Raw genomic sequence first — 26,548 nt, forward strand, 5'->3', positions numbered from 1 at the left:
GAAAAAAAAAAGGAACAGCAAAACGACGCAATATGTGCCTGCCAGCATTCCGAGGACGATCCCCGCGTATCTCGAAATGCCGCGACCGTATAGCACATACGCGCGCGGACGGTGTTATAAGGCCATGGAGGAGACGAGGTCAACGTTACATCTTGATGCCATGGCAAAGCCGAACCGCTGACACCGCGAGTGGTTTACTAGGCACGCGGGGCGAAGCCACATTGTATCTGTTACGCGGTGTCGTGTACGTGCGACTCCGAACCGCGCAACGGCATCGACGGCACACGCGCGAGCATTCGAGGCACGCACCTCGATCGCGACACGCTTCCGAACCCCGCCGCCGCCGCATGCTGCTGCTGGAGGAAGGATGAACGGGCGGCGGCTGCGGCGCGGCGGGTGTTGTGACGAAAGATGCCGGGCGATGATACGCCGTCTCACGGGAGCGCGCTCCTCGGTTGCCGAGACGCCGACGCAATAATGTCCGCCGGCAGAGCCGGGTCACCGACTTGTGGCAGCTGCCGCACCGCGTGCTCTCCAGTGATACTGATCACGGACGCGGCGAAAACGCGGCGTTCGCGTATAAGCGTATACGCGTATCTGACGTGGCGTATTGTTCACCTGCGCGTATTTCTTCTTCCTTTTTTTAATCGTTACTATTGTGCCTTTCTCAAATGTCACGTGCACGAAATCCGCCCGTAACGTGTCGTGCAGTTTCGTTCCAACACCTCTATCTCCACCATCCCACTCTTATAACTCTGCTTCGCCGCTGTTTTTTTTTTTTTTTCGTTAATGGCTTTGTCTGCAGAGTTCTCCCGCAAGGCTGCTGCTGTGCGGTTGCGCTCTTCTTCGGCAGACAAGCTCGCAACACGCAATCCGAAAAAAAGAAAAGCAGATCCCAACATGTTGCGGGGAATCGGTTTAAGTGGTTGTAACCAAACACACGTTTGGTTCGATCGCTATATGCTGGGCAAAGGGGGTGAAGAGATGAAAAATAAAGGAGGGAGGAGGCGAGATAGAACACGGAGTGTACGGATCCGCAGTTGCACATCATAATTACAGGCGGACATGGATGTATGTCGACTTCAGAGACTGCCAGCCATACACAGGCCACTTTCTGAGCTTGCGCGGATTTGGCCGCAGACCAAAGACCTTTGTCACCGAGAATAGCGTTGAGACGAGGGGTGCCAGCGCGTGTGGAGCACAAACTCCGCACTTCACTCGACTCTTCGAACAGTTGCATATAGAACTATGTTCGTGGCGAAAGTGACCGCGGTCTAATGACCTACATGCAGCTGCCTCGCGAGCACTCTATAGGCAGTGACAAGGCTGCTAGGAAGCTCCGACAAAGGCTAGCGTGCGACTGACTTCAATTACGGAGCTCTTAGTACAACGAATTACAAACACTGCCATGCGTCTGGCCTCGACGATCCGTGTCCTTGTAGTCCCAACCATCAAACCTCTCCGCTAGTAGCGGCAAAGTATAAAACATGATTAAGTCAGAGCGACAGCAGAAACTTTCGGGCCATTATGGCTGCAGGCGTACATATACTGCGAATACACTGCGAATTGTGCAGGACTTGCGGGGATTCCCCCCCTTTTTTTTTTCTCTAGAGTTTCCTAGTCCGACAGTTAGCTCAGAACTCGGGCGTTGTTATTCGTTGCAACCTGCTATGCTGTACTTGTGTTCGAAGCGGGGGTTGATCACCCGTCACAGAAAATAATCTTAAAACTAATGAGAGTTCTGTGCCCGTAATCACAAGATGTTCTTAAGCTAGTAAAGTTCGTAAGAACAAAAACCGTCTGGCATTTACAGCGAACATATTATTATTATTATTATTATTATTATTATTATTATTATTATTATTATTATTATTATTATTATTATTATTATTGAAATGACAAATAGAGGAGGTTGGCGCCTTTATGGCGGCACCGTGATCGTGACAGCGAACATATTGGCGAAGGCCGCCGATCAATCAAAAAAAGTTCAGCAGGATGGATAATCGGGGGAGTTGGTATAGCTTCATGGTTGCAACAGGGCGACTAAACACGGACATTTTTTTAAAGATAATTTTCTTCATGTTCTTTTGTCATTTTTTTCCCTTTTGACGCGCCTGGCACCTTCGAAAGTTGTGTGTTTTTCCAACAGCTACAGCAGTAACTGTTGGATCCTGGCCGCAAGGTGCGTGCGGTCAGTTAAGAAGCAAAAGCTGAAGAAGGCCTGATGCCGCAACAGTGATGCGGTGAAGTCATTCGCTTTTCTCGTCTTCTAATTCCACGGCATATACTACCGAGCGCTCGCACCCGATCGACCAAGCACGACTGAATTGTTGCGCGCGCAACGCAGCCAGACGACGAAATAAGCGCTGCGCACGAGGTCTCGTGGTTGCGCGAAAGGCGAGTTGTTTTACGCGAGTCGTTAGAAAGGAGGAAGTGCCACTCTGGCGTGTCTGCCGTGGTGATGCGCCAACTCGTGCTCACACTCAAGACTGTGGCTCGCAGCCCAGTGCACGCATACGCGGCCGGATTCCAAAAGGTAAACGTTGCCTTTCACCGGCATAGTATATATGACGCACAGCGATCGAACTGTGGGAGCCATTCGAAGGCGAGCGAGTGTATGCTGCGTTCGACACGTTCACGCCCGCACGACCGCGCGCGTGCATACACCCCTTCGCGTGCAGCCGCTCCTATTGTTCCTGGATTCCCGGGACTGGTTCCTTCGGTCCGTGCCTGCGTGATGGCGGCCAATTGGCCTCATATATATGCGGCCGCGAGTCTCTGCTGAGAGCGGCGCAGGGCCACGATGGGAGATCGCTTCACGATCGAGCCATGCATGGCTACAGCTGGGCTGCGGCAGTGCATGATTCGAGGGCGCCGAAAGGCCCACGCAGCTGTGCCGCGTTTGTAGCTCTCACAAGTTTTTCCCAATCTCGACGATCGCGACTCGCCGTCGTCTATAATGGCCGCGTCCGTGGAAGGTCGCTGAGCTGCTAAATACATAGCGCGCTTCCGTTATTTTGGTTTGCAGCACTCGCAGATCGTGGCAGACGCCGAATTTGCTGCTTTATTTCAGATCGCAGCGCTTTATTCCACGCAGCAGTCACCACCAACACAAGCAAGCCCCCCACGTAGATTTTCCTTGGACGATTTTCCTTGGTTCCAGTCTCGTTCGCGATCACCGCTGTGGTCATAGAATAAAGAACCGACTGTGGTGCCCACCAAGGACGAGCCTCACAAGCGCGGCCTTATAGCACCACAGCGCTCTGCGTGGCTCGACTCTCTCATCGCGTCATCGATCACAGCGCGTTATGAATCATTCAGGCGAGAAACGAATGATCCTATACACAGCAGAAAAGGAATGACGCAACGAAGTGAGCCATGAGAAATGGTTAGCACATGCAGACGCAATCTTGGACCAGGGCGCATGACACACACGCTGTGACATTAATTATGCAATGCTCCATAATCCCTTCGTAGCTTTCGACTTTATGTAGGCCACATAAGGTGCACGAATCGATCAGCCAATTCTACGATACTTCATTTGAGAAGCGTGTGGCGCGTCATGTGCACGTAGCGCCTCTGACGGTTTCTGCGTGAACAGGAACGGCACCCCGGCACACAGACGAGTTTGTCCTATATAACGTGCGCACCATATACAATTTAAGGCGAAATAAAGAACCGCTGCATCTTCAGCTTCGTTTCGCGACACAGATAGATCACTGTGGTGGAACAGGAGGTGCCGATAGACAGACGGCTGGTGTATCCGAAGTCTGAGTGCCATATCAGCCTGCCTGCACACAGACGAAAACAGGAAGTGTACAACGTGTACACGTCGGAGTCTGCACGCGCCGTTTGCGCACTCTGTTCGAGAGAGAATGTGCCCGCGGTGGGCCGCACTCCAAAAGCAAGCGCGACAAGCTGCTACATGTTTCCGGAGCAGATACGAAAGCGTCTTTCGTGCCAATTTGTTGCCACGGAGAGACATACGGCAGGCAACGACGTGCTTTATGCGTGCGGTTCGGCTTTCGCTTCTGGCCCTGTCATATATGTGTGTACACGATCGCTGCTACGCTTCCGCCATCCTGTTACTCTGTAAGCGGCGCTGTAGACACACGCCGCACATACAGCCACGCGTTGCGGAGAAAACCGCGGTAATGCACATACGGCGTGGTTTCCGGAAGTCCAACACAAATATACAAGCGTGTGTGTGCGAGTCAGCGAAATGGGCTAACAAAAATAGAAGAAAAAGATGAACAAGAAATGAATGCGGCGGCGAATAGCCTGGTAAGACCCAAGACCAGAGTATCGAAGTGCGGCGGCTGAAGTGAGCTCCAAAAATGCGTAAAGGAGCACAAGGAAAACAATAAACAGAAAACGGAGACGGATTCCACGAACACGCGACGGAGGAAGCAAGATGGACTGCTCTATATGCCGTTCGTATCTGCGCACTCGCTCGCACGGCCGTGCACTCTCTCTCTCACCGACCGGGGGCGCACCCCCGAGGCTGCCTGCACCATTCCATTTTGGGATCGAGGTGCGCTTGCCGAGGCAAAAGCGCAGGCGCGCTGCGTGAGTTCCTGGCTCTGCGCGTCCCCATCGTCGCTCGCAGAGCGCGTCCGCGCAAGAGAATATTGAGTTGCGAGACTACGTCAACCAGCCGGAAAGAAGAAGAAAATACATATATATACCAAGGATGTAAAACCTGAAGCTGCCGTGCGCGTATACCATGCATCAGGCGGCCCGGCGGACGCACAAATCGCGCGCCTTGTTTAGACGGGGCGCGCGCGCTCCTTTTTCGGCACCCCTGCGACGAACCCCGGCGCGGCTTTCGTCGCGGGGCGAGGACCTCGGCCTTCGGGACTGTCGGCGCCCCTGCAGCTCGCTTTCTTATAGGCCGTCTCACGAAGTGTATATAGCGTTCATTAGCCGCAGCCCCGCCCGCCTTGATCACGTATATACGCTGGGATACGCGCAACCATCGACGGAAGTGAGTTAATGAGCTCAGCAGCATGGCCCGCGTTTGTTTTCGTCCTCGTCCGTCGTCGGATGCTATACGGCGCGTTCGTCCCGTGATGAAGAGCTGACGGGCGTGTCTCGGCGGGCCATCGCTCGGTGATTCATGAACGTTAGCTTCATTATGAGAGGCCAGGGGCTCTAAGCGTACACACAACAGTCGCGGGGGAGAATTGATGTCTTCCTCCTCTCTCTGTCGTAAATGTGCAACACAGATACGAAAACCTGCGCATCAGTTAACCAGTCTCATCTGACGGAAACTTGCAACCACTTTATTTTACATTAAGTCATTAAGTATACAGGGCCAATGCAAGAAAATTATATTTCAAGCATCTGTCAGATATCACTGAGCATAGGATATATCATCAGACGTAAAGAAGATGACAATTATTGTTATGATGATGATAGTCTATCCAACTTCTTTCGTCCACTTTCACTCTTTCTGCACTCCAGTTGAAACAACAAATAATTTCCCTTGTGCTTTACTTGGGTCCATTATCTGTTGCCTTCATGTGGTTATAACTAACAAAATTCGGGTCCTTCGGTTCCCATTTTTCTCGTTCAGATATGGAGTAGGTTACACAAGAAAGCTATCACTGACATTGACAATCATCTTAATTTTTAACTGAAAATCGTCTCTATCTCCTTCTTCCAGCACAGGGTAGCAAATCTGACGTAAGTCTGTCTGTCTGTCTGTCTGTCTGTCTGTCTGTCTGTCTGTCTGTCTGTCTGTCTGTCTGTCTGTCTGTCTGTCTGTCTGTCTGTCTGTCTGTCTGTCTGTCTGTCTGTCTGTCTGTCTGTCTGTCTGTCTGTCTGTCTGTCTGTCTGTCTGTCTGTCTGTCTGTCTGTCTGTCTGTCTGTCTGTCTGTCTGTCTGTCTGTCTGTCTGTCTGTCTGTCTGTCTGTCTGTCTGTCTGTCTGTCTGTCTGTCTGTCTGTCTGTCTGTCTGTCTGTCTGTCTGTCTGTCTGTCTGTCTGTCTGTCTGTCTGTCTGTCTGTCTGTCTGTCTGTCTGTCTGTCTGTCTGTCTGTCTGTCTGTCTGTCTGTCTGTCTGTCTGTCTGTCTGTCTGTCTGTCTGTCTGTCTGTCTGTCTGTCTGTCTGTCTGTCTGTCTGTCTGTCTGTCTGTCTGTCTGTCTGTCTGTCTGTCTGTCTGTCTGTCTGTCTGTCTGTCTGTCTGTCTGTCTGTCTGTCTGTCTGTCTGTCTGTCTGTCTGTCTGTCTGTCTGTCTGTCTGTCTGTCTGTCTGTCTGTCTGTCTGTCTGTCTGTCTGTCTGTCTGTCTGTCTGTCTGTCTGTCTGTCTGTCTGTCTGTCTGTCTGTCTGTCTGTCTGTCTGTCTGTCTGTCTGTCTGTCTGTCTGTCTGTCTGTCTGTCTGTCTGTCTGTCTGTCTGTCTGTCTGTCTGTCTGTCTGTCTGTCTGTCTGTCTGTCTGTCTGTCTGTCTGTCTGTCTGTCTGTCTGTCTGTCTGTCTGTCTGTCTGTCTGTCTGTCTGTCTGTCTGTCTGTCTGTCTGTCTGTCTGTCTGTCTGTCTGTCTGTCTGTCTGTCTGTCTGTCTGTCTGTCTGTCTGTCTGTCTGTCTGTCTGTCTGTCTGTCTGTCCGTCTGTCCGTCCGTCCGTCCGTCCGTCCGTCCGTCCGTCCGTCCGTCCGTCCGTCCGTCCGTCCGTCCGTCCGTCCGTCCGTCCGTCCGTCTATTGTGGGGACGTGTGTTCCTGTGGTGTCGTCGTCTTTCTTGTGTGTGTGGTGTCGTCGCGTGGTGTCGTCGCGTGGTGTCGTCGTCTTTCTTGTGTGTGTTGTTTTTTGGCGCAAAATCTTTTCAGTATGCAAGATCACCAACTAGCCCAGCACTTAACTCTTCTAAAGGTTTATCTTCTTCCAGCGAAGCCAGCCAACCAGCCCAGCTCTGACCACTGGGCGTTCCGAGAGCGCGCACCAAACCTCGGGCCATCCTGCGCCGCGGGAAGTACTTCTGCCAGCAGCTGGCGAAAGGCGCCCCGCAAGCGCAATCTAATACGTAATGTTTTGGAGAAAATGTTGTTATCGTGATTCGAGACTGTTTTTGTCATGCTGTCAGCGCTTTATTTGAGGCTCGCGAATTCATAGTTTCAAGTTCTCAAAAAGATGCATCATTCGCTTCTAATGAAGCGTATCATATTCCGGCACGTGTATGTGCTGCTGTAAACAGCTGTACGCGGCGTAGACTGAGCCAGAGTGCAGCTCACACAGCGACCGGGATTTCAGGACGGGACGACTCAGACGCCCACATTTGAACGGATGAAACCACGAGAACAGCAAAACATTGTTCCCCCCCACCAATAAGCGGAAAAACGTCAGCCTTTCCTGCTCCGACAGCTGCCAGCAAAAACAAGCGCTGCCTTCCGCTCGCCTCGTTTCACGGTCGCAGGCATGCACTTGACTAACGGTTTGTTTGCTTGGGCCTGCAAGACGGTTGAAGGAGCCCTTGGAGCAGCTTCAAAAGTAAATGCGGGAGGGAGAGAGAAAAGACAACAGGTTCAAGGCGCCCCCGAGTCTAACATCCGTTCAGCCGGAACACTTGCTAACTTGGGTGTTTCGATTCGACGGATCCACTGACTTGCTAGCTTCGCGGATGTTTGACTTGAAGCATGCATCTTGCTTGTTGTTGTTGTTGTTGTTGTTGTTGTTGTTGTTGTTGTACTCTACCAGGAAATCGGTGGACGTTTGCTCGTCCTGTATATTGTGGTCCATTTCACGTTTACATGCTGACGCCTCGGTGGCAGCACCTGATCTAGCGAACGCTTCTGGCAGATTCACAAGGTCGGATATATCGATAGATCTGCAGTCACAGCGGGATAACAATACTCAGCAATAAAAGTGCCTTCACATCACGTTTTATTGACCGCTAAGTTCTTTGCAAGGCAACCTGAAACGATCAACTCGAACCTGAACACGGACCAACTCAGATATGGCAACTCAACTACTATATAACGACCGTATTTTGTTAAGCCGAACCCTTCAAATATATGGTGTCATCCTCTCCCCCTTCCGCCACCCCACAAGTTGGCCGAAATGCAAAACATATTTCAAAGTACAAGCAAGGAATATGATGTTATTGCAGAATATCTGGGAATTACGATCAAGCGATAGATAGACAAATCTCGCGAAAGGCGAGGAGGTTAACCGGAAGATGAATATGCACTTTTTTACCCTGCACTGGGAAAGAGGCAAGGGGAGACAGATAGATAAAGAAATGTCCTGTCCATGTCGAAGCGGAAATTATGGTATTCGTGAATTACTATTCGCTGTCGTCCCATTACCACCCCTCTTTCCCCACGCCCGCCTGCGCCCTCTGTCCCGAACCGTTCGCATCCGCCATCCACATCCTCTCGCTTTGCCCGGCGGACTCTCCCCCGCGGGGCCTGGAGCACCTGACATCGTGGGAGGACTGGGAGACCGTGCTCCGCTCTGAGGACCCGGCAACGCAGACCATCGCGACCAGCCGGGCTGCTAGTGTTATGGACCTACGGAACATAAACACTTGAGTGGACTACGGTCGTGCGGGTGCCCAGGGGCCTGCCTACGTGGCCCGAACACCTCTGTTTAAATAAAGTTTTTAACAACAACAACAACATTCGCTGTCGTCAAATTTCTTTATGGCCACTCGCTCAAGTTAGCACTCGAAAAAAATTACTTCGCGTTGCCGCTCAAGAGTTCCGTCCATGCCGCTGTCGGTATCACAAGACAGACAGCCCTCGTTTCATTGTTTGGGCAAGCATGTTTGCGGAGCTGCATTTTCCGAAAGGCTACACCACACCGACGTCTCGAACTAAGTTGTCCTATGTTCGGAAACAAATGAGGCCCCGCTTACATTTACTAAAATACTTCTTTCTGGCTCTTGTTCCTTAAGAAGAGAGGGCAAGCGCTAAATTCGAGAGAAAGAAATAACGATTGCGCGCAACAATGGCTAAGCCTAAACACTATTCCAATCAGCAATGCCCTGCTCAGTGTCAGTTCGACACATTTTATACGCGCTGGAAATTGCCGTTGTGCTCTTTCTGCGTGCTGCGCTATACACAGCCGCATGCGACTCGAACTTTGAAGGAATAGTGAACGTGTCTGCACATTTGTGACGCATCCCTTGAAAGGTTGCTTCTTCACACTAAAGATTCTTGTAGGGAGAAGCCCACTTCTGCAATTTTGCTTCAGTACTGTACTGTACATGCTGTACATGCGTTCGTGTAAACGAAAACGTTAAGATGGTGACTGCACGCATTGTTATATCCAAGGACACGTCAAGCAGGACCGATCGAACCAAAGGGTATCTATATCTTCAGACAGACGCTTTACAAAACGCACCGTCGGACCTCTTGACGGGCGCCATCAAATACCCCTCAGGAGCCTCAGAAAGGGCCGCTTCGGTGTATGGTAGCTAAAATGCACACATTTAGATTAGTTAGTGACTTTTTAGGTTGCCGGGAATAATAAAAAGCAAATATCAAAGCCATTGGAAGCAATCAGGAAGTTGTAAAAGGTATGAGCCGCAGAAGTGGAGGCAGGGGAAGCGTCATCGAAAGCACATGAATAGTGCACAACGGCAGCGCGCAAGAGGTTTAGAAATATGGATTTCCCATCCACATTATACGGAAGGACAGGGCAAAAGCCGGTGCAGATTTTTTTAAAAGTTTATTTCTCTGTCACTGTACATCTCAATTTCTACAGGGAACGTTCGCAGGCTTTGTAAGGTAAACATCGGTTCACGTTTCCTTTCTCTTTTTTCGTGCTTCTTCTGAACGTCGCCCTTCTGACCGAATTTTATCGAACTCATTCGCGCGTAGAATACTTAAGTTCATGAACCATTAGTGAGCAACCAGTGGGCGATGAGAGCTTTGGATCTGTAGCGAAGCAACTGTCGTAAGCGCCTACGCCTCGCCATTCATCTCTTATCCGTTCCCTCACCCCCCACTCGTACTCCTCCGCCGACCTCTGTATGTCCTTCTCAAGAGACGACGAAATCAAAAGCATCACGTGCACGTCTGAACCCTCGCAACTTATTCGCACAAGGCCACGTGAACTCAGACACGCGTGCGCAATAATCGGTTCGCGAGGATATGGCGCGACGCTGTTGCGCGGTCCGCGCGGGCATCGCCACTTACGTAACAACCCGCGCCGCGGGCACTTCACAAAAGGCGGGGGCCCAGCCGACCGACGAGCTAGGTCCCCGCGATATACGGAAGGGATACACGCACGCCGTTTTAATCGGCCCCGCGACAAGGACACGACCCACTGAGCATGGCAAGAAGACCGAGACATTATGTTGTGATGTTTTCTAAGCCGGCGTGGTATACATAGAATAAATTAATCGACAAGCGAAGCGCTGATCTACAGAAGAAACAGCGTGAAAGAGAAACCGAGTATCAACCGCGACGAGCTCTCGTAGAGCGCGCGCGGGCGTGTTTTTTTACACCAGCCGAGATTACGTAGAGGAGGAATCTGCGCTGCACATGCAACGAGTGCGCGGGGTCAGCTTACAGGCCGTGATGGCGTCGCAACTCCGGAGCCGTTGAAGCGGCTGTGCCGACGGGGAACGCGCGGCTTGCGCAGAGGCGGATTGGCGATAAGTCTGAGCTGAAGGCGCGTGCAGATATATGATCGCTGCGGGAGAAGAAAGGATTGGCCGCGAAGAAAAAAAAAAAAGAAGAAAAGAAAAATAAAGATCACGTAAAGGAGAAAAGGCTGGCGCTGCTTAAAATGCATTTCGTCGACAGCTCCCCGCAGATCCGGATCCCGATCGCTCGAGTCTGTACGTAGACAAATCGCGCGAGCGCATTCCGCACACGCCTGCGGCAAAGCCCGCCGATGAGGCGAAAGACTGCCACAAAGCCGAGCAGTGGGTCTATCGGTGAGAGTCGCGCCAAGATGCACACTCCTCGTCTCTTTCCTCCTCCTAGTGTCTCTCTCTCTCTGAAGAACCGAACTGTCTAACCACATGCCGGTCACACATACACAGTATAACACTTTCCGACAAGTCGATTTGCCGAGACTCACTTAAAGGAAATAGGAAATCCTTCCATGCGTGGAAGGAATCTAAATACTCGCTCGGTGTTACGGATGCCCTTAATACGACATAGGCGGCAGCGTACTATGTTGCATAATACAAGTCATCTCCTTCACCGGTCAGCTGTACATATGAGTAACAGTATATGACAACGCCCTTGCCTTACGTGAACCTATAGTGCATATAACTTCAGTCATGAACATGTAAAAATACATGACGTAGCCTAATGTACTTTAACGTGTTTATAACAACATTAATGAGTGCTGCCTAGGACGCCGTAGAGGCGGTCAACGGGGAATTTTGGAGAGTTCTGGACGTGACCGTTTTCGCAGCGTGTCTCTGTTTCAACAGCTGTCTCCGGAATCGAGTTCCTATAGACCGCAATTTTGAGCGCGGCACACCGTATACTACAGTTGTTCAGAAGCCTTGAATATGGCACTCCTCAGAGCCACATATTTCCACCTGGCGCACTCAGACTAAAAAAAAAAAATGAGATATTTGACGCTTACACTTAACGCGTCCTCCTTTATGGATGCATTCAGGTCACGTAGGCATACCTTTAAGTTGCAAATCAAGCGACGTCGACAGACACTAAGAATTTCTTCCTAAGACGTCCAGGTTTGCTCAACAAGAAGAAAACGCTATTTCAAATCGTACGAACAACAAATTTATTGCTCACGTCACCCCGAGCGGGGGATAGGAGAAATTTTAAGTATCACTGAGACTACTCGAAGTGCTGTCCTGCGACATGCATATATCCGTTGACTTTCAAGCGCTGTACGATTTAGACGTTGCACACACGGCGTCATAATACGCTCAATGTTTCATTAATTCGGCTCTGTATTACACTATACAGATCCTCGCGTCTTTGCATTTATCAAAAACCGTTGTCACTGCATGAACTAATAAAGCAAATAGTCACGGGAGTGACGTCCTCGGCGTTTACGACTCCTACCATAATTTCCTTGGTAAATAGTAGTGGCAGGACAGACGGGACAGGACAGATAGTAGCAGGACAGAGACGTGCTCCTCCGGCCACCAACATCTTTCTGTCTATCTCTCTCCTAGATCCGTTTCCTCTCGTTAAACTTCTTTCTTTCCGGCTCATAATCTCTCTGTCCTCGTACAGTTTCTTTTCCGCTGGATCCGTCTCTCACGCTTTTTCCTCGGCGATTTCAGAAACGTGTCAGTGTGCGATCGCTTAAATGCTCGTCGTTACGCGTATATAGCACACGCGCTGTATGCCGCAACGCGACCACCTGTTTTGTCTATATCCTCTGTTATTCTTGTTCCTTTTTTTGCGTGTGTGTGTGTGTGTGTGTGTGTTTTTTTCGCGGCAGGCGGCACAGCAGCAATTCGATGCGTGCGCCCGCTTGCTGCTGAAAGTCCTGAAAGTGGACGCGTGTTATTGACGCCAATGGATATGATTAAAAAAAAAACTATGAGGAATAAAAAAGAGAACGATGCGAGCAGCGCCAACAGGACGAGACGAGTGTTTTGCAACTCTGGAATGTTTCAAATGCTTTCAGCTACTGCCCGCAGCTTACTCCACGCGCGGCGAGCGTTAGACACGGCACGGAGAAGGCTGCCGGTAATGGCCGACGCACCCCCCCCCCCCCCTTTATGCTAATCGACCATTCTTTCGACTGCTGGTGCGTGGCGTTCTCAAGGTATCTGGCCGAGGGATGCGAGCGCCGAATCCTCTCGCAGTCATTCTTATAACTCGGCCGATGAATGCAATAATAAAACGGTCGTGCTCTTAACTGCTGCCAGGTCGCTGGGAGTCGCAGGTTCGCAGTATCGACAACCTGCACAGGGTGATGTCACCAAGATGAGGCGAGGCGGCCGTTAGCTTCGACGCAGACGCAAACAATTTAGACGGTGCAAAAGTGCTCGCGTATCTATGTTCAGATGCATGCTGAACGACACCACGTAGACAAAATTAATCCAGATTCCTACATGCAGGATCTCTTATATATAGTCTCATTATCATTGATTTGGTACGTTAAAACCCTCGAATCAACGAATACTATTACTCAAGGGGCTGAAGCGCGCAGTGTCACTGTGCTCTTTTGACCTGCCCTGTAGCTCGCCATGTCCGCAAACATGCTGCTTGTCCATACGTATACATACGCAAACATTGTTTCTTTCGTTGCGTCTAGCTGTTAGCAAGAGCTCAGAAACGATAGGCCGATAGGCGAGCGGCACCAAAGGTCACTAGTTTCTACACTCTTTACCCTAGGCAATTAATTTTAAAAGCTTGCGTAACACATTGCGGACTATGAGAGACGCTGTATATACGGCGTACATGACTGCACATTTGTATCGACCCACCAGGTGATTCTGTAAGGTGCATTCGAATACTACGATTTTTTCCGCTTTAGCACAGCGGCCAAAGAACGGATTTGCAACCTGCCATCATTCTACGCGAGGAAAAAAAAAAAAAAACGCGTCCTACTTGTGCGCTCCAACGGCTCACATCCCGCAGGTGTACGGCATCCGCTATTATAATATCGGATGCCGTACACCTGCGCGTCCATGTGAGCACAAGATTCCACAGAACGTTGAAGGAGCTCACATGCTACATGGCGCTACAGCGCATAATTCTGGGCACACGAACGATAATAAAACACAAGATAGTATAGTGTGCACGGTACTCAATATCTTCGCTTGCCGCGGGCAATACGGCTTCTCCTTGTGACATCGCGAAAGAAGCCGTGCAAGTTAGGCGCGCTGCACGTAAGCACGCGTAATACCGTGCAATATACTGCGGGTCGTACACAGCGAGAACCACGCTGCGCCAAGTATCAGAAGTCCACGCACATAAGCGCCTGCAAGACTACAGCGGAGTGTTTTTTTTCTTTCGCAACGTGGCCGAGGCGCAGCGTGTATATCGCCGCCACAATTCGACGCGGGCATTCCTTAACGTGCCTCTGGGAGAGGAAAAAAAAACAGCAACAACAACAAAAAAGAAAGAACAAGAAACAATCGGCTCTTCGGCGAGAGCTAGCTCGACCGGTATGCCGACGGCAGTAGCCAGCGGCTACCACAGGCACGTTAATGGGCTGTATAACGGCTACACGCGGTTTATATACGCGGGCCTTTTTGCGGCGACCGCAAGACGGCGCAGTGATACGACGCGCGACACGTAGGTATCGCAAGCGGTCAATGCGAACAGTGGCGCTTAGGGCGAATGAAGACGTCATCCGTGGAATGCCACAAGAGAACTGTCCACGAGGAGGTGGGACACGAAGCGAGGAAGACGATGCATGCATGAACCGCCTGCGGGAAACGAAGGAAGCGAGGAGGAGGGGCCAGGCAGAGGAGGGACGGAGTTAACGGAAGGAAGCAGAGGCACGCGTGGGCGTTTGCAGTTGCGACCAACGACCTTTGTATAAAGCGACGAGCCATATGCGCCATGCGCCCGGACGTCGCGCGACTGCGTGCACTACTCCGCACCTGAACCAAACATTATTGCTACTTTTTAGAGCGCAGCTCTTTGGCGTCCGTTCCTGGGTTTCGCGTCGTCGTCGGCGTTGTCGGCCTCGTAACCAGCTCCGCCCCCCTTCGCTGGAGTGGGAGACGAAGGACGCGAGCCGCGAATGGCGGAGACCAATGAGAGCGGCCCCTTCAGTGACGTGCGCGCGCGATGCTGGTGTCATGCGGACCCTCCTTACGGCTCGATGCGCACTCGTGTCTGGTCTCAGCCGATCCGCTCGTTTCGTACTATCGTCTGCTCGCGCCAAAGCTCTCGCCCACGCCTGTTTGGTTCTGTTGGGTCGGTCTCGTTCGCGCTTGTTTTGGTTGTTATTGTGTGAGATTGTTTCTTGATCTGATTGTATGCGCTATGCGAATTGTATAGTACTTTCTGGAAGCCATGCGGCACCAGCGATCACACTGGAACCTTTGACGAGTCATGTATAAACGCCTGCTCGCTTGATCCGCAGATCAGATTTTCGACCATTACCGACTCTGCTACATGTCTCTCTCAAATTCTTTGCTTCAAAATATCGCGAAATGGAAACACGTATCGAGCTGCGCTCAAATTTCGCATTAGGGAGTATCGTAATCGTCGGATAATTTTTTTTATGTGAAGTTAAAAAAAGAACATAAATAAAAGAGTCAGAGACGGGCATGGTACATGCTCCGAGTCGGGATCCACCTGACCTACCGAACGAAACGCGGTAAATCCGTCGTGTGCGCTTCCAGGTGTATACTTGCTGCGTTGTTTATCGCACATACGTCACGGAACGCTATACAAGCTACAAGTGCCACGCGTATGGTCGTACCTTTCGCCATATTAGCTATATACAAGTTGCGTCACGGAACTTGAACCAAATATATTTTAAAGAGTGGTTAACCGCATGCGGTTAACCACATTCAGCTGCAGCTGAATGAACCCAACGGCATGTAGTTTGCCGTCATGCGGCGCCAAACCATATTCCAGCAAACCAAATACGATAGCGCATGAGTTTAGTCATGTGGTTTTAGTTCATATTTCGCGGGCTTTCTTTAAACGACGAAAAAATCACTATACGCAGTACGTTGCGATAAAAAAAAATATGGATCGGTCATTTTTGAATCCCGCCTACCACGCAACGAAACGCACTTGGTCCTAGAGAGTGAATATATTAAAAAATGCATAACTAATCTTAGTTAACTAATTAAGCGGGATATAAAAAATAATATTCTAAGGAGCGCCACACGGCGGCAACCATATGCCGTTGGCTTCATTCAGCTGCTGTTAACCACCTTTTTTTTTTTAAATCTTTGGCTCAAATTATGTGAAACAATCTGTATATATAACGAGATGCTTCCGTGCACGAAATCACCTGAAGTGCGGTGAATGCCGGAGCTGAAAATGTTACATTTCGTTCCGTGCGCCTGATTAATTATGCCGTCTTATGACTGAGATTTGCAGTCGCGTCTGTTAAACCCAGCTGCAGAAGGCGTTCAATTCGAGCGTAGTGCTAAAGGCGTCGTGCATGTATAAGTGCACTGATTACTTCCATTTTAACGTGTAATTTCAACTTTAAACAGCATTTATTCTATAGCAGTCCCGAAAATTTATTTCTGGTTACATATCTCGGAATACTACAACCACATGCTTGGCACAATCCGCCCTTTTTGTGGGCATGAAACTCATGTTCACTGGACAACAACAACAATGAAGTGGTAGTCTTCGCAGTTGGAGAATTTTGCTGTCGCAGTAAACGAGTTCAAAGCCGAAAGAATCGCTGAAATCTGCTGCATCCATCTCTCTTTTTTTCGTCCGACATCTCTGCAAAAGTTATATATAGGATATGTCAGCCTACACGGCAGGCAGTGACTCTCAAAGATATTTATCCTTCATTATTTCGGCCAGAGATCGAGCCTACGCTACCTCGCTATCAGTGAGAGTCTTTCGTTAAATAGAAAGAAACAACAGGCTGAGTAAAAGAAAATGCGGCTAGAAGACGCTAGACCGTGATCTGAAGAGAAATTACTGCAAATGATGCCGCAAGCGCACCACCCTAGCTAATATAACATGCACGCCGTTATGGATTGCTAAGTCTGCTGCGGCGATTGCGAAGCAATCGCAATGGAACAAAACAGAAGCATGAAAGACTCCGCATATAACGCGAAGCAGTACCCGGTACACGCGATTAACGAGTCCGAAAGAAATGTCCACTTCGCGTTTGCGGGCATACGTCGACCTCCAAGTGTAATGCCAAGAAGGAAAAATGAGTGAAGCTGTAAACAGAAAAAAAAAGAAGAAGAAGAAGACGCGAAGATAAACAGGCGCGGCTGGCCGACACGTAGTAATCGTCGCAGCCTTGATGGCCGCGAGCGCTGACATCGCTTCAGATCCAGTTGTCGTGTGTTGTGGGTGGTGCCGAGAGTATGGAGCTGCCAAGCCGAAAAACGAATGGAAACGCACCTCTGATCAGGCGAGACTCTCTCTCGCTTTCTCTCTCTCTCAGACGCCGAACACGCGTCCAACCCAAACGATGGCGACCGCTTCGGCGCCGTTTTGTCGTAAACACGAAGGCGCGAGTGACAGCATTCAAATTTTTTTAGGGCAAGCTAGTGACAGATCCTGATATACGAATGTATACCGTTCTGCTATAGATAAAACCTGAGAGCGCGCTTGGGGGATGGCGTCATCATGACAGTACACGGTGGCCAAAGAGTAGAGAGTAAGAGTGTCTATAGACGTCCAACCTAGTGCGACAGTTTCAGCTTTCACGTGTATGTCGATATTTAAAAAAAAAGAAAGAAACACATTCTGGGGTATTGCGTGCCAAAACCACAATCCGATTCGAAACCACAAACCTTAATAACGTTATCGCACTTTTAAAGCACAACCAACGCGATTTTTATCAGCCACAAAGCGGGACGCGAGCCAGGCACGTAATTTCGCCTCGTAAGGGGGTCGGATTACATGGGTTGTCATTAACGGAGCCCATGCTGCAGCGTCATGAGCCAAGTGCTTACTCAGAAAAAAAGACGCGCTTTCCGGAAATGCTTGATTGCCTTAGTGCCCTAGTCTAAACGAGGACCCCGAGGGCAATTGCAGCCCCGTCGTGGGTGTTCTCGCTGACACACGAAAACGAGCACGCAAGTAAAAACGCGCTGCCCTGCCACTACGTCTGTATACGATAAGCTTCGCTACAGTTGCAGGAAAGGCCGATGTTAAAGGGCCGACCATATTTTTAGTATAAGAATCCATACGTATGGTGCGATTATACGTGTGCGTCATTCAGCGGAAAACACAGGGTTATGCATGCAATATGTGGCAATTGTTATAGCATCTTCTTGTGACTGCACCACGCAAATTTTGAACGTCATTTCATGTAGAAATTGAAAAATCATTACATAAGTTTCCGAGTAACACCCTGTGCACAAAATGTTAGTGAAAGATTACTTGTGCTATAATGTTACGTTCTGACTTATCCTGTTTCCATAGTGGTTACTGTGTTCTTTCTGTACTGTTATTTTCTAAGCAGCGGTCCCCAGTACAGGGTAGCCAACATGAGATATCCTCTGGTTAACTTCCTTGTCTTTCCTTTTCTCTCTCTCGTTCTCTGTTGTTGATTGGTTAGCGAAAAAAAAATGGAAGTCATCATGTGTCATTACTTGTGTGCTACACGAAACGATGAAAGGGTTTCTTACAACTTTGTAGCGCCTTCATGCGAATGTGCCAAATACGTGTACCGTTTGTCGCCAGGAAGGTGGGCCTTGTCAGGCAATGAACGTTTAGCCTACTCCATGAAGTGGCGATGTGTGCTACCTGTACGATGTTATATGTAGAGATGAAACTCAATAAAGTAAACTCTGAAACTTAATAAACAGAACTCGTAATATTAGCGCCTCCTCCGACAAGAAGTTCTCTGATGTGCAGCTTGCATGGAGTGTTCACTCTCTGTCCTGAGGAGTTGCATGGCGCCACGTGGCCACTGCATCTTTGCCATGTTAGGGTCACCAGCTTTAGACAGAACTATTAATTCTTGCATGTTTTATAACAAAGGAGGCGATGCCATGCGGGTGTTTAGTTGAGTGCGTTAGTGCATGCGTAGATGCATTCATTGACACTTCGCTGCTTACTCGCTACCAGTTATAGTTTTTTCAGCAAAAAGCTTCTTCAGTGTTCCACCCTTGAAGGTACGCGACTGTAGTTTTTGATATGCTCATAACAGTTCACTTTTTACCCACGTCCACGCGGTCACTCGCACTCGTCACTGGACGGAGCACGCATCTCCCGATCTTGTCCGTACAGTAAAAATGACGCCTCGACGACACTTCACACGTGATCCTTTGTAAAGAAAAAGAAAACGCGAAATAAAAGAATCTGAAAAATCCGCATCCCAGTGGTACACGCGCGTGCACGCGCGACGAGTTTTCATTGTACAGCCCTCGAGAGTCGAAACGCGCGCGCTCGCTTTCGTCCGCAACAGAGGGCCAACAAACACATCCAGTATAGGTCGCTCTGGCCACGCCGGACCCAGGCGAGCGTGAAGGTGTCCACACTCCGCGTGGCTGGCAACACGCCGCGCGAAAACACGGCCTCTCTCTCCGCGGTGCTTCGGAGGTGAAAGAAACAACGAGCGGGCTGCTCGCCCAGCGCAACCGCCCGCGCGCGGTTTGGCCGTCCGTGCACGCGCACACGGAGGTCCATGGATCGCGGACGCCGCGTGCGGCTAGGCGTCGTCGGCGACGGTCTGGCGACGACGCGCCGCCGACCGAGCATCGGCGGCAGCAGCAGGAGGCAGCCGACCGCGACAGTCAACCGAAGCAAGACGAAGAAGCACGGAGGTGCCCCATGAGTGCCTCGATCGGAAGAGCCCACGTTGGGGTGCGGGACTTGTCCCGTGTTGGATGGAGCCCCGTCTGTGTTGGATGGAGCCCCGTCTCCCGAACCCATTTTGTCAGTTTTGCTCGTTTGTTTGTCTTTCGTCGCTCACTGCGCCACGTGCAATTTTTAGTTTTCGTTCCCTTTATAGAAAGCGAAAAAGACGGTGGGTTTCGCCGACGCTAAAAAAAGAAAAAAAGAAAGAAAAAACCGGACTTGCCTCGCTCTGTCTGCGCTACGTATCGACGTCACTAAACACTAAAACTAAAGCGAGTGTCTGCAACTCATTCATGCAGGAATAACAAATATGGTGTCCCCTATTTGACTATTTTCGATAGTTCTCGTACTTCCCAATGGAGTGTATTTCCCCTAGTATGCCCAATAACAGAGAACGTGCTCCTCGTTATAACGAGATCAGTCGTTGTAAAGCTCTCGTTACAACTAAATAGTTTTATTCGAAGTATCGTTTTACTCGAATTTGCAAGGCAAAAGTTAAGGAAAGTCCGAGACCACTACTCTTCTCTCGAACACACTGCAATACACCGGTCAGTGTCGTCAGCATGTATGTACATGGCCGCCGACTGTTAGGCGAAGCCCTTCGTTGGTAATCAAGCAGCCCGACACTTCTTTCAGCTTAAAGCAACAAGTGGTATGGCGCGCGCCTTACGCGGACACCTACTAATGAAAAATTAATATGCACCTTCATTCCTTGCCTAAGCTGCTGCGTGGGCGCCTGAATACTAATTAGACGTTTCTCCTAAAGGTGTGTAACCCCGTACATGGCGTTTTAGTAATGCGCATGCGCTCACAGGTTATAATGCCAGCGCACGTATCGCGTGGTGCGCGTAAAACGACTGCCTCGACTATAGTTCGCGCACGAATGCAGGAAGGCGTCTGTGCAGCGCGAAATCAGCACACGTCAATTCGGAGTAACAGACTTGGTATAAGCCATTGGCCGCTACTCAATATCGCGGTCACGAATCACGTCGACGGCTGCGTAGTCAATGCTCCGACAGAGAAATTACACGGAGGCCAGCGACCGGCGTATACTGTGATTTCGTCCACGTTTGGTGAAGGAATGAGACCTGGATTACACCACAGCCGTTTGTCGACGCTCTGAGCACCGCTCCCAGCGAGAAGCGGGCACCGAGCACGTATACACTAACGACCAGTTCTGAAATGCCGCATTAAAACGCAACCGGTATATGCCCCGATCAGAGTCGAGTTTCCCTCTAGACTCCCCCATTTCACTCACGCGAAGGAAAGGCTCAGGAACGGGCCTCTGGGCAGCGACGCCGAAAATGTAAGAAGAAAGAGCCGCGAAATCCGCCCAAGGTTATAAGCGCGTCCATGTAGTTGCGTTGTGTGGCGCTTGACTCGCGCCCGGCGCTTGGTGACACCACGTGTTTTCTTCGACGCCGCCGTCTCGTCGGTTGCGTCTACATGGGGGGGACCTTGATGTCCAATCGAGCATCACCGTCACACGCCAGTTGGCTCCGCCGCCCAAGCAAAGCGCGTGCGTCGTTTTACACTCCACCGTGGAGGTGACACCTTTTCTCCAACTCCAGTGGCCGTTCTCTTTAAAGAGAAAAAAAAAAAACTACAAGCGCTCGCCAGTATGTGGACACGGGAGAACATGTGTCCGCGGCAGCTAGCTGGACCTCAACACGAGAAGCGTCAGAGCGAGAAAAGGATCTGTGTTGAAAATGGCGAATAATCAGCGCGTGAATGTTGCGCTGGCTCGCCTCCCCGTCCCTCATATGGCGAACGGCTTTTCGAGAGCTTTGCAAAATGGGAGCAAGGGCCCGAAGAAGACCGAACGACGTATGTCAGTTGTATCTCGGCGTTCACAACGGTCCGTGTTTTACGGACTCAAGGTCTTATTCGCCTCAGCGCTGCTGTTGTCAAGCATAACAAAGAAGGGTCGTTCGTATACGCAGTGCTATTTCCGTTTGCCAAGAAGTTCCACTGTCGTAAGCAAGTTGTAGATACTAAAGCTTCTGCTTCGACCTTAGTATAGTGCACGTGCTCGAGGCGTCCGCATGAGGGCGCTCTCGGCGAAGCTTCTTCATCGAATAAATTGCGTTTATAAAAGCAACTTCGAAAGGCGCATCGAATGGATCGCAGTGACCTGCTCCTGCCTCCAGAGACGTCGAGGCCGTAAGATTTCACGGGCGCCTTCTCGTGAGGCCGAACTTCCCCACCGCGGCGGCGGTCCAGTATGTAGTCTACAAACGATGCCGAGCGGTGATGGATTCGCTCCATTGTCACACGCCGATCCGCATTTCGGCCTGGAAAGCCGCAAATCCTAAACTCCGGAAGCAAACGCGCGCACGCTCCTCAGTTCGGTTCCCCCAAGGACTCGCCCGCCTCGGCCATTGTAAAATTTCTCGAAGGAGTGATTCACGTCCGCAGCGCGTTCCGCCTTCGTCGCAACGGCAGCATGCGGCCACGCAGAAGGACACCATCATAGGTCGCCGGCCGCATTGTTCGCAGTCCGTGTCCCGCGCGCGGCGCATACGCGAGTTCCGAGCCCGCAACCCGAAATCAGAGCAGCCAGCCGATGCCCGGACCAGACGCCGCGCGAGTGTGCAGATGGCAGGATGCATGCGAAAGAATGCGCTGCAGTCATCTCTGCAGGCCTGTCTCTGTCACTGCAATTAGAGGCCCGGCGAACAAAAAATGCGAAGATGCATGCTGCCATTATCCTGAAGACTATAGGGTGGTCGCGTCGCCGTCCGGTCCTGATGCGCGGGCGCGCCGTGCCGGGTCATTACACAGCGCGCATTAGTAAGGTCACGTGACCTATAGGAGCATAGCCAGCATATATGGGCTGTATAGAAGATGCCGTGGCACCACCCAGACGAGCGCGACAGCGTGTCATAGATATTAAATAAGACATCGCCAGAAGCGCGGGCAATTATGTGCTAAGTGGCTTCAAACCGTGTATATGCCCGAGCTGATAACCATGGTAAGAAGAAGAAGAGTACACATTTGCCCAGAATCTATTTATAGAGAACGAAATTACGGCGCTACGCGTATCACGCCCTTACATAGTAGAATAAGAAAACATTTTCTTGTGGCGGCGCTTTGTCCGCATCGTAGATATTTACGAGGAAAGCCTCAACTTACACAGAAATAAATAAAGAGGCAAGTCGCGCGCGCGCACGCTTTTAAATAACATTTATCCACCATCCTCTGCGACCGGATACAGGTCGTTATAAGTCGATACCACTTCAAGCGGCTAGCGTATTCTTGTGCATTCCACCGGTGCACACGCATGGTGCGCCAGTCGTTTCCTAACCAGCTTTCGTACAAGGCTGCAGCTTCCAGCATGGGCACGTCCACATTCAGCGTTTCTTTTTTTATATACATATAATTTGGAAAATGCCAGTGCAATAATAGATATTTGCATCACGTGGCAGCATCCCTCGCGATGGTCTAGAGCGACCACGCATGGTCAGAACTGTTTTTTGAACGATCGCTGGAAACGCCATTCGTTGGACGCAATTGTGCTTGCACTGCATGCGGAGGAGACATCACACCATGGAGAGTCTGGTGCACAACAATATCCGAGGCCACTCCGAATCATCTCAGACAGCGCTCCCCCGGTGTTCCACGAGCTCATAACGGATGCACTGGGCGGCGGGCAGCCACTGAATGCCGCGCCGGCATGGTTTCTGTCAAGCGCTGAAGTCGAGAGCCCCGCTGGGAGGGAGACGGCAGTTGTGACTCGCACGCTTGCCCGCGCTCGATCAACAGGGCGGCGGCTTGAAATGGACGGCTGCGTTTGCGGCTGTGCTGCGTCAATCTCTAACGCAACAATTAAGTAAGCAGCGCTTGGAGATTTCTTTTGCCGCTATCAATCTCCAACGCTTGACTGAGCCCCTTGGCAATAAATTCACGGGAGCCAGCAGTCTCGCGTTACGACGGCACTGTTCATGCACACGACATTTCCGATAGACCTTTCTTTGTATTTTACCGCTAGTTTCGGCGATATACGGCGTCTGTCACGTTAAGGGTTGCATCGCATATATTCGTTCCAGCTTCTATACGCGGAGTTTTGGGTTTCGCATCGATGACGGATATTTTAGGTTCACGACATCTCTTTTTTTGATCTGGCGTGTGCGTGTGTGACGTGGCTTCCCAGTGCAGGGCTGCCAAAAGAGGCTGCTCAGCCAACTACCCTGACTTTCCTTTATCAATTTTACCTCCCTTTCTGGGGAGCGCACGAAAAACATTTATCCGCTAATTACTGAATTACTTCACAACACTAAAACGATTCTCTCAATGTATATATCCTTGAGGATAACCAATAAAGGCTCCGGCTGTAGCATCTGCGGGTTGATGAGTGATTACTCCCCACGACAAAGTGGGCTTCGTGACGGCTGCATGATGGTAAATATATTTACCTTTTTACTAAGGTTTTGCGCACATATTGAAACGAAAGAAAAGGAAAAGTGTATGTCGGAGATCTCGAAATCTCATCTAAAAAAAAAAAAGGAAAGGAGAGTTTGTTTTAGCTGTCCCTCAAGTGTTCCTTCGCGTGCAAGATTCGGAGATTGCTCCGACGTGGGAAAATGCGCGATTGGCTGTTGTGCGCCTTGCAGCGAAATTTGCATAGCGGCTTCACGAAAGTCGGGCAGTGGTTACTCCGGCGAGCCTAAAGGGGATGGTAGGGTATATAATAATTTTTTTTATTTTATTACTAAACAGTAATACACACTGTGCAGAGCAGAACCATGCAGTGTCGAACGCGCAGGAGTGCTCGAAGCCATTAAAAAAATGAGGCCAATTGCCACGCCTCCTATAGTATATAAAAATAAACATAAAATTGCGTTTATCTCAGTCACTTTTTCCAAAATTTTCGAACTTTTCTGTACCTTTTCTGGAAAACTAGCCGTCCGATTACGCAGAAATTTTCTTAGATCACACCTAAATCCCTTGCAAGTAGCACGAACCTAAAACTTCGAAAAAAATGTTTGAGTTAAAATTCTTAAAAGGAAAGGTTAATTGGAGAGCATCCCTTACGGTGCGTGAGAAGTGAGGGCAACAGTTTTTTTTTTCTTCTGAGATGAACATAGGAACCCAAATTTTTAAGGTTCGGATTAAAGCCACTATCAGGTGGAATTAGTGTGCAAAATTTAACGGTCATACTGTCCTTAGTTTCTGATAAAAGGTACATTTAATTTTACTTCCCAGCCTCAAATTTGATTCTCAAGTACAAAAAAATAAATAGCAAAGGCTGCAGTGAAAAAATACACCAAGTGAAGACCAAAGGCATTCTTATCCAACACGCAAGATTTCACAATAAAATATGGAACAGTTGTTGAGATATAAGGCTGAAACCAAGATGACCCATTAACCCTACCATAAGCAATTAAAAGAAACAACGTTATATATTGTTCAATGTCTTTCGTAACACACACACACACACACACACACACACACACACACACACACACACACACACACACACACACACACACACACACACGCACACACACACTCTCTCTCTCTCTATATATATATATATATAACGAGCACACATCTTCCATACGAATCACCGACCAAACTTTAGGCATGCTCTAAAAGCGCGTTCGATCCAAAACTACGTGGCAGTACAGACAATAATATAAATAACATAAAGCTGACCTCAACAATATATCAATCACGTTGAAGCAAGGACATTTCGTACTATCATTATAAAAACGTGTTATAAAACTGTCGTGCGCAATTATACTGTGAGCGTGAGCATGTGTGGATATTCGCGTTTGACATCTCAATTTTCCCGCGCTGATATTTGCTAATCAGCGTTCTTCCACTGCAACTGGAAATGTACCCCCGACGCTCGCTCGTTTGTGAAATGTAACAGAAGCACGTGGTGCGCAAGATACTGCTATGCAACATATATTCACGTGACAAACGGCAAGCATGACACGTGTTAAACGCAATTAAGGCGCATACGCAGGTTTTCTTTTCCTCCTCTTCGCAGCCACGGTTAGTGCAAGGACAGCACAGCAGCTGGAACATTGTCGACGAGTGTACATGTTCAGCAGTGACTAACGGCACCAGCCAAGCCTCTATTTAGCGTCATATGAACGCGAAAACGCCGTAGCCGCGATCCGTCTGTCCTTGTTGAACGGTACAAGTCGAAGGAGAGCGCGTAAACGTACTTCTGGGCAACAAACAAACTTCGTATGCTGCGCTTTAACTGAAAGGAAAAAAAGAAAGAAAAAGGAAGAAAAAAACGATGAGGGTGGGAAGGGGGAGGGGGGTGAAGTGCGCAATTCTGAAGCATGGCTTCACTGCGAGACACATCTACTTAGCGCGAGGTTGGTGGTGAAACTATATCATCTCAGCTTATTATTCGGCCCCTTCGGCGTGCACGATAGAACTGTTCCTATCAGGACACGAAGAGCGAACAGCTCAGGTGTCGAGAGAGATTCCTTTTCTTCTTTCACTGAGAAAACCTAGCTAAAGCATTTATTGATATGCAGCTCAAGACACACTGGAACCAAATCGTTCTCGAGATATAAGGTAGTTTTCATTACGCGCCGCGCGGCAAACAGCACTGTGCAATTTCTTCGACTGAAAAAAAAAAAGTGAAAACTGTCTTAGGTCGGACCGTGAGCAGCGGCTCACCGGCCGCAAGCGTTGCAACAAGCACTCGAAGTAGAAGCCCGCCGCATCCAGGACGCGAGAACGCGCGCTCGCGCGCGCGCGCACATGTTGCTCAAACTCTTCGCACTCACTTGGATGCCATTTCTCCAACGCTGGGCGAGCGAAAAGCGTCGCAGAAAATCCGACAGAGTGGAATGGTCACCGGGATGTGCTCGTCGACGTCGGCGACGATGTGTATGCGTCGTCGGAGCGGGAAGACACCGTTATCCGCGCGTGCACAACTGCCACAGACGGCGACGGCAAACTTTTTCCCCCCGAGTCTCTCGCGCGTTCAACACGCTTTCCAACCGCCGAAGCTGCCGAAGCGCGCTCCTCACGCTGCGTCAAAAGAAAGCGAAGCAAAAAGCGGCGAGTCGTCACGTGACCCGAGGCGCGCCCGGCGATTGGCCGACCTCCAGAGTGGGGCCCGGCGGAGAGCGGCGTAGGGGGCAAATTGCGCTGCCTCCGCCGCCGCAGCAAGAGGGACCGGACGGACGGCGGGAAAAATAAAA

The 26,548-nt window shown here is 50.0% G+C and overlaps 1 protein-coding gene across 2 annotated transcripts in view; it reads right to left on the reverse strand.

Annotated features, from left to right (window-relative positions):
• Positions 1–26,342, reverse strand: part of LOC139054702 (plasma membrane ascorbate-dependent reductase CYBRD1-like) — a 183,322-nt gene extending 156,980 nt beyond the window's left edge. Inside the window, exon 1 of one of the 2 annotated variants that reach the window (XM_070532166.1) lies at positions 26,129–26,342. In XM_070532166.1, the coding sequence (XP_070388267.1) occupies positions 26,129–26,139 (11 nt within the window). In that variant the 5' untranslated portion in view covers positions 26,140–26,342. The remainder of the gene's footprint in view (positions 1–26,128) is intronic. The other variant, XM_070532167.1, reaches the window with a different exon arrangement.
• Positions 26,343–26,548: the final 206 nt, after the last annotated feature.

The sequence above is a fragment of the Dermacentor albipictus genome, chromosome 1 (assembly GCF_038994185.2).
Source record: "Dermacentor albipictus isolate Rhodes 1998 colony chromosome 1, USDA_Dalb.pri_finalv2, whole genome shotgun sequence".
NCBI classification, from domain to species: Eukaryota; Metazoa; Arthropoda; class Arachnida; order Ixodida; family Ixodidae; genus Dermacentor; species Dermacentor albipictus.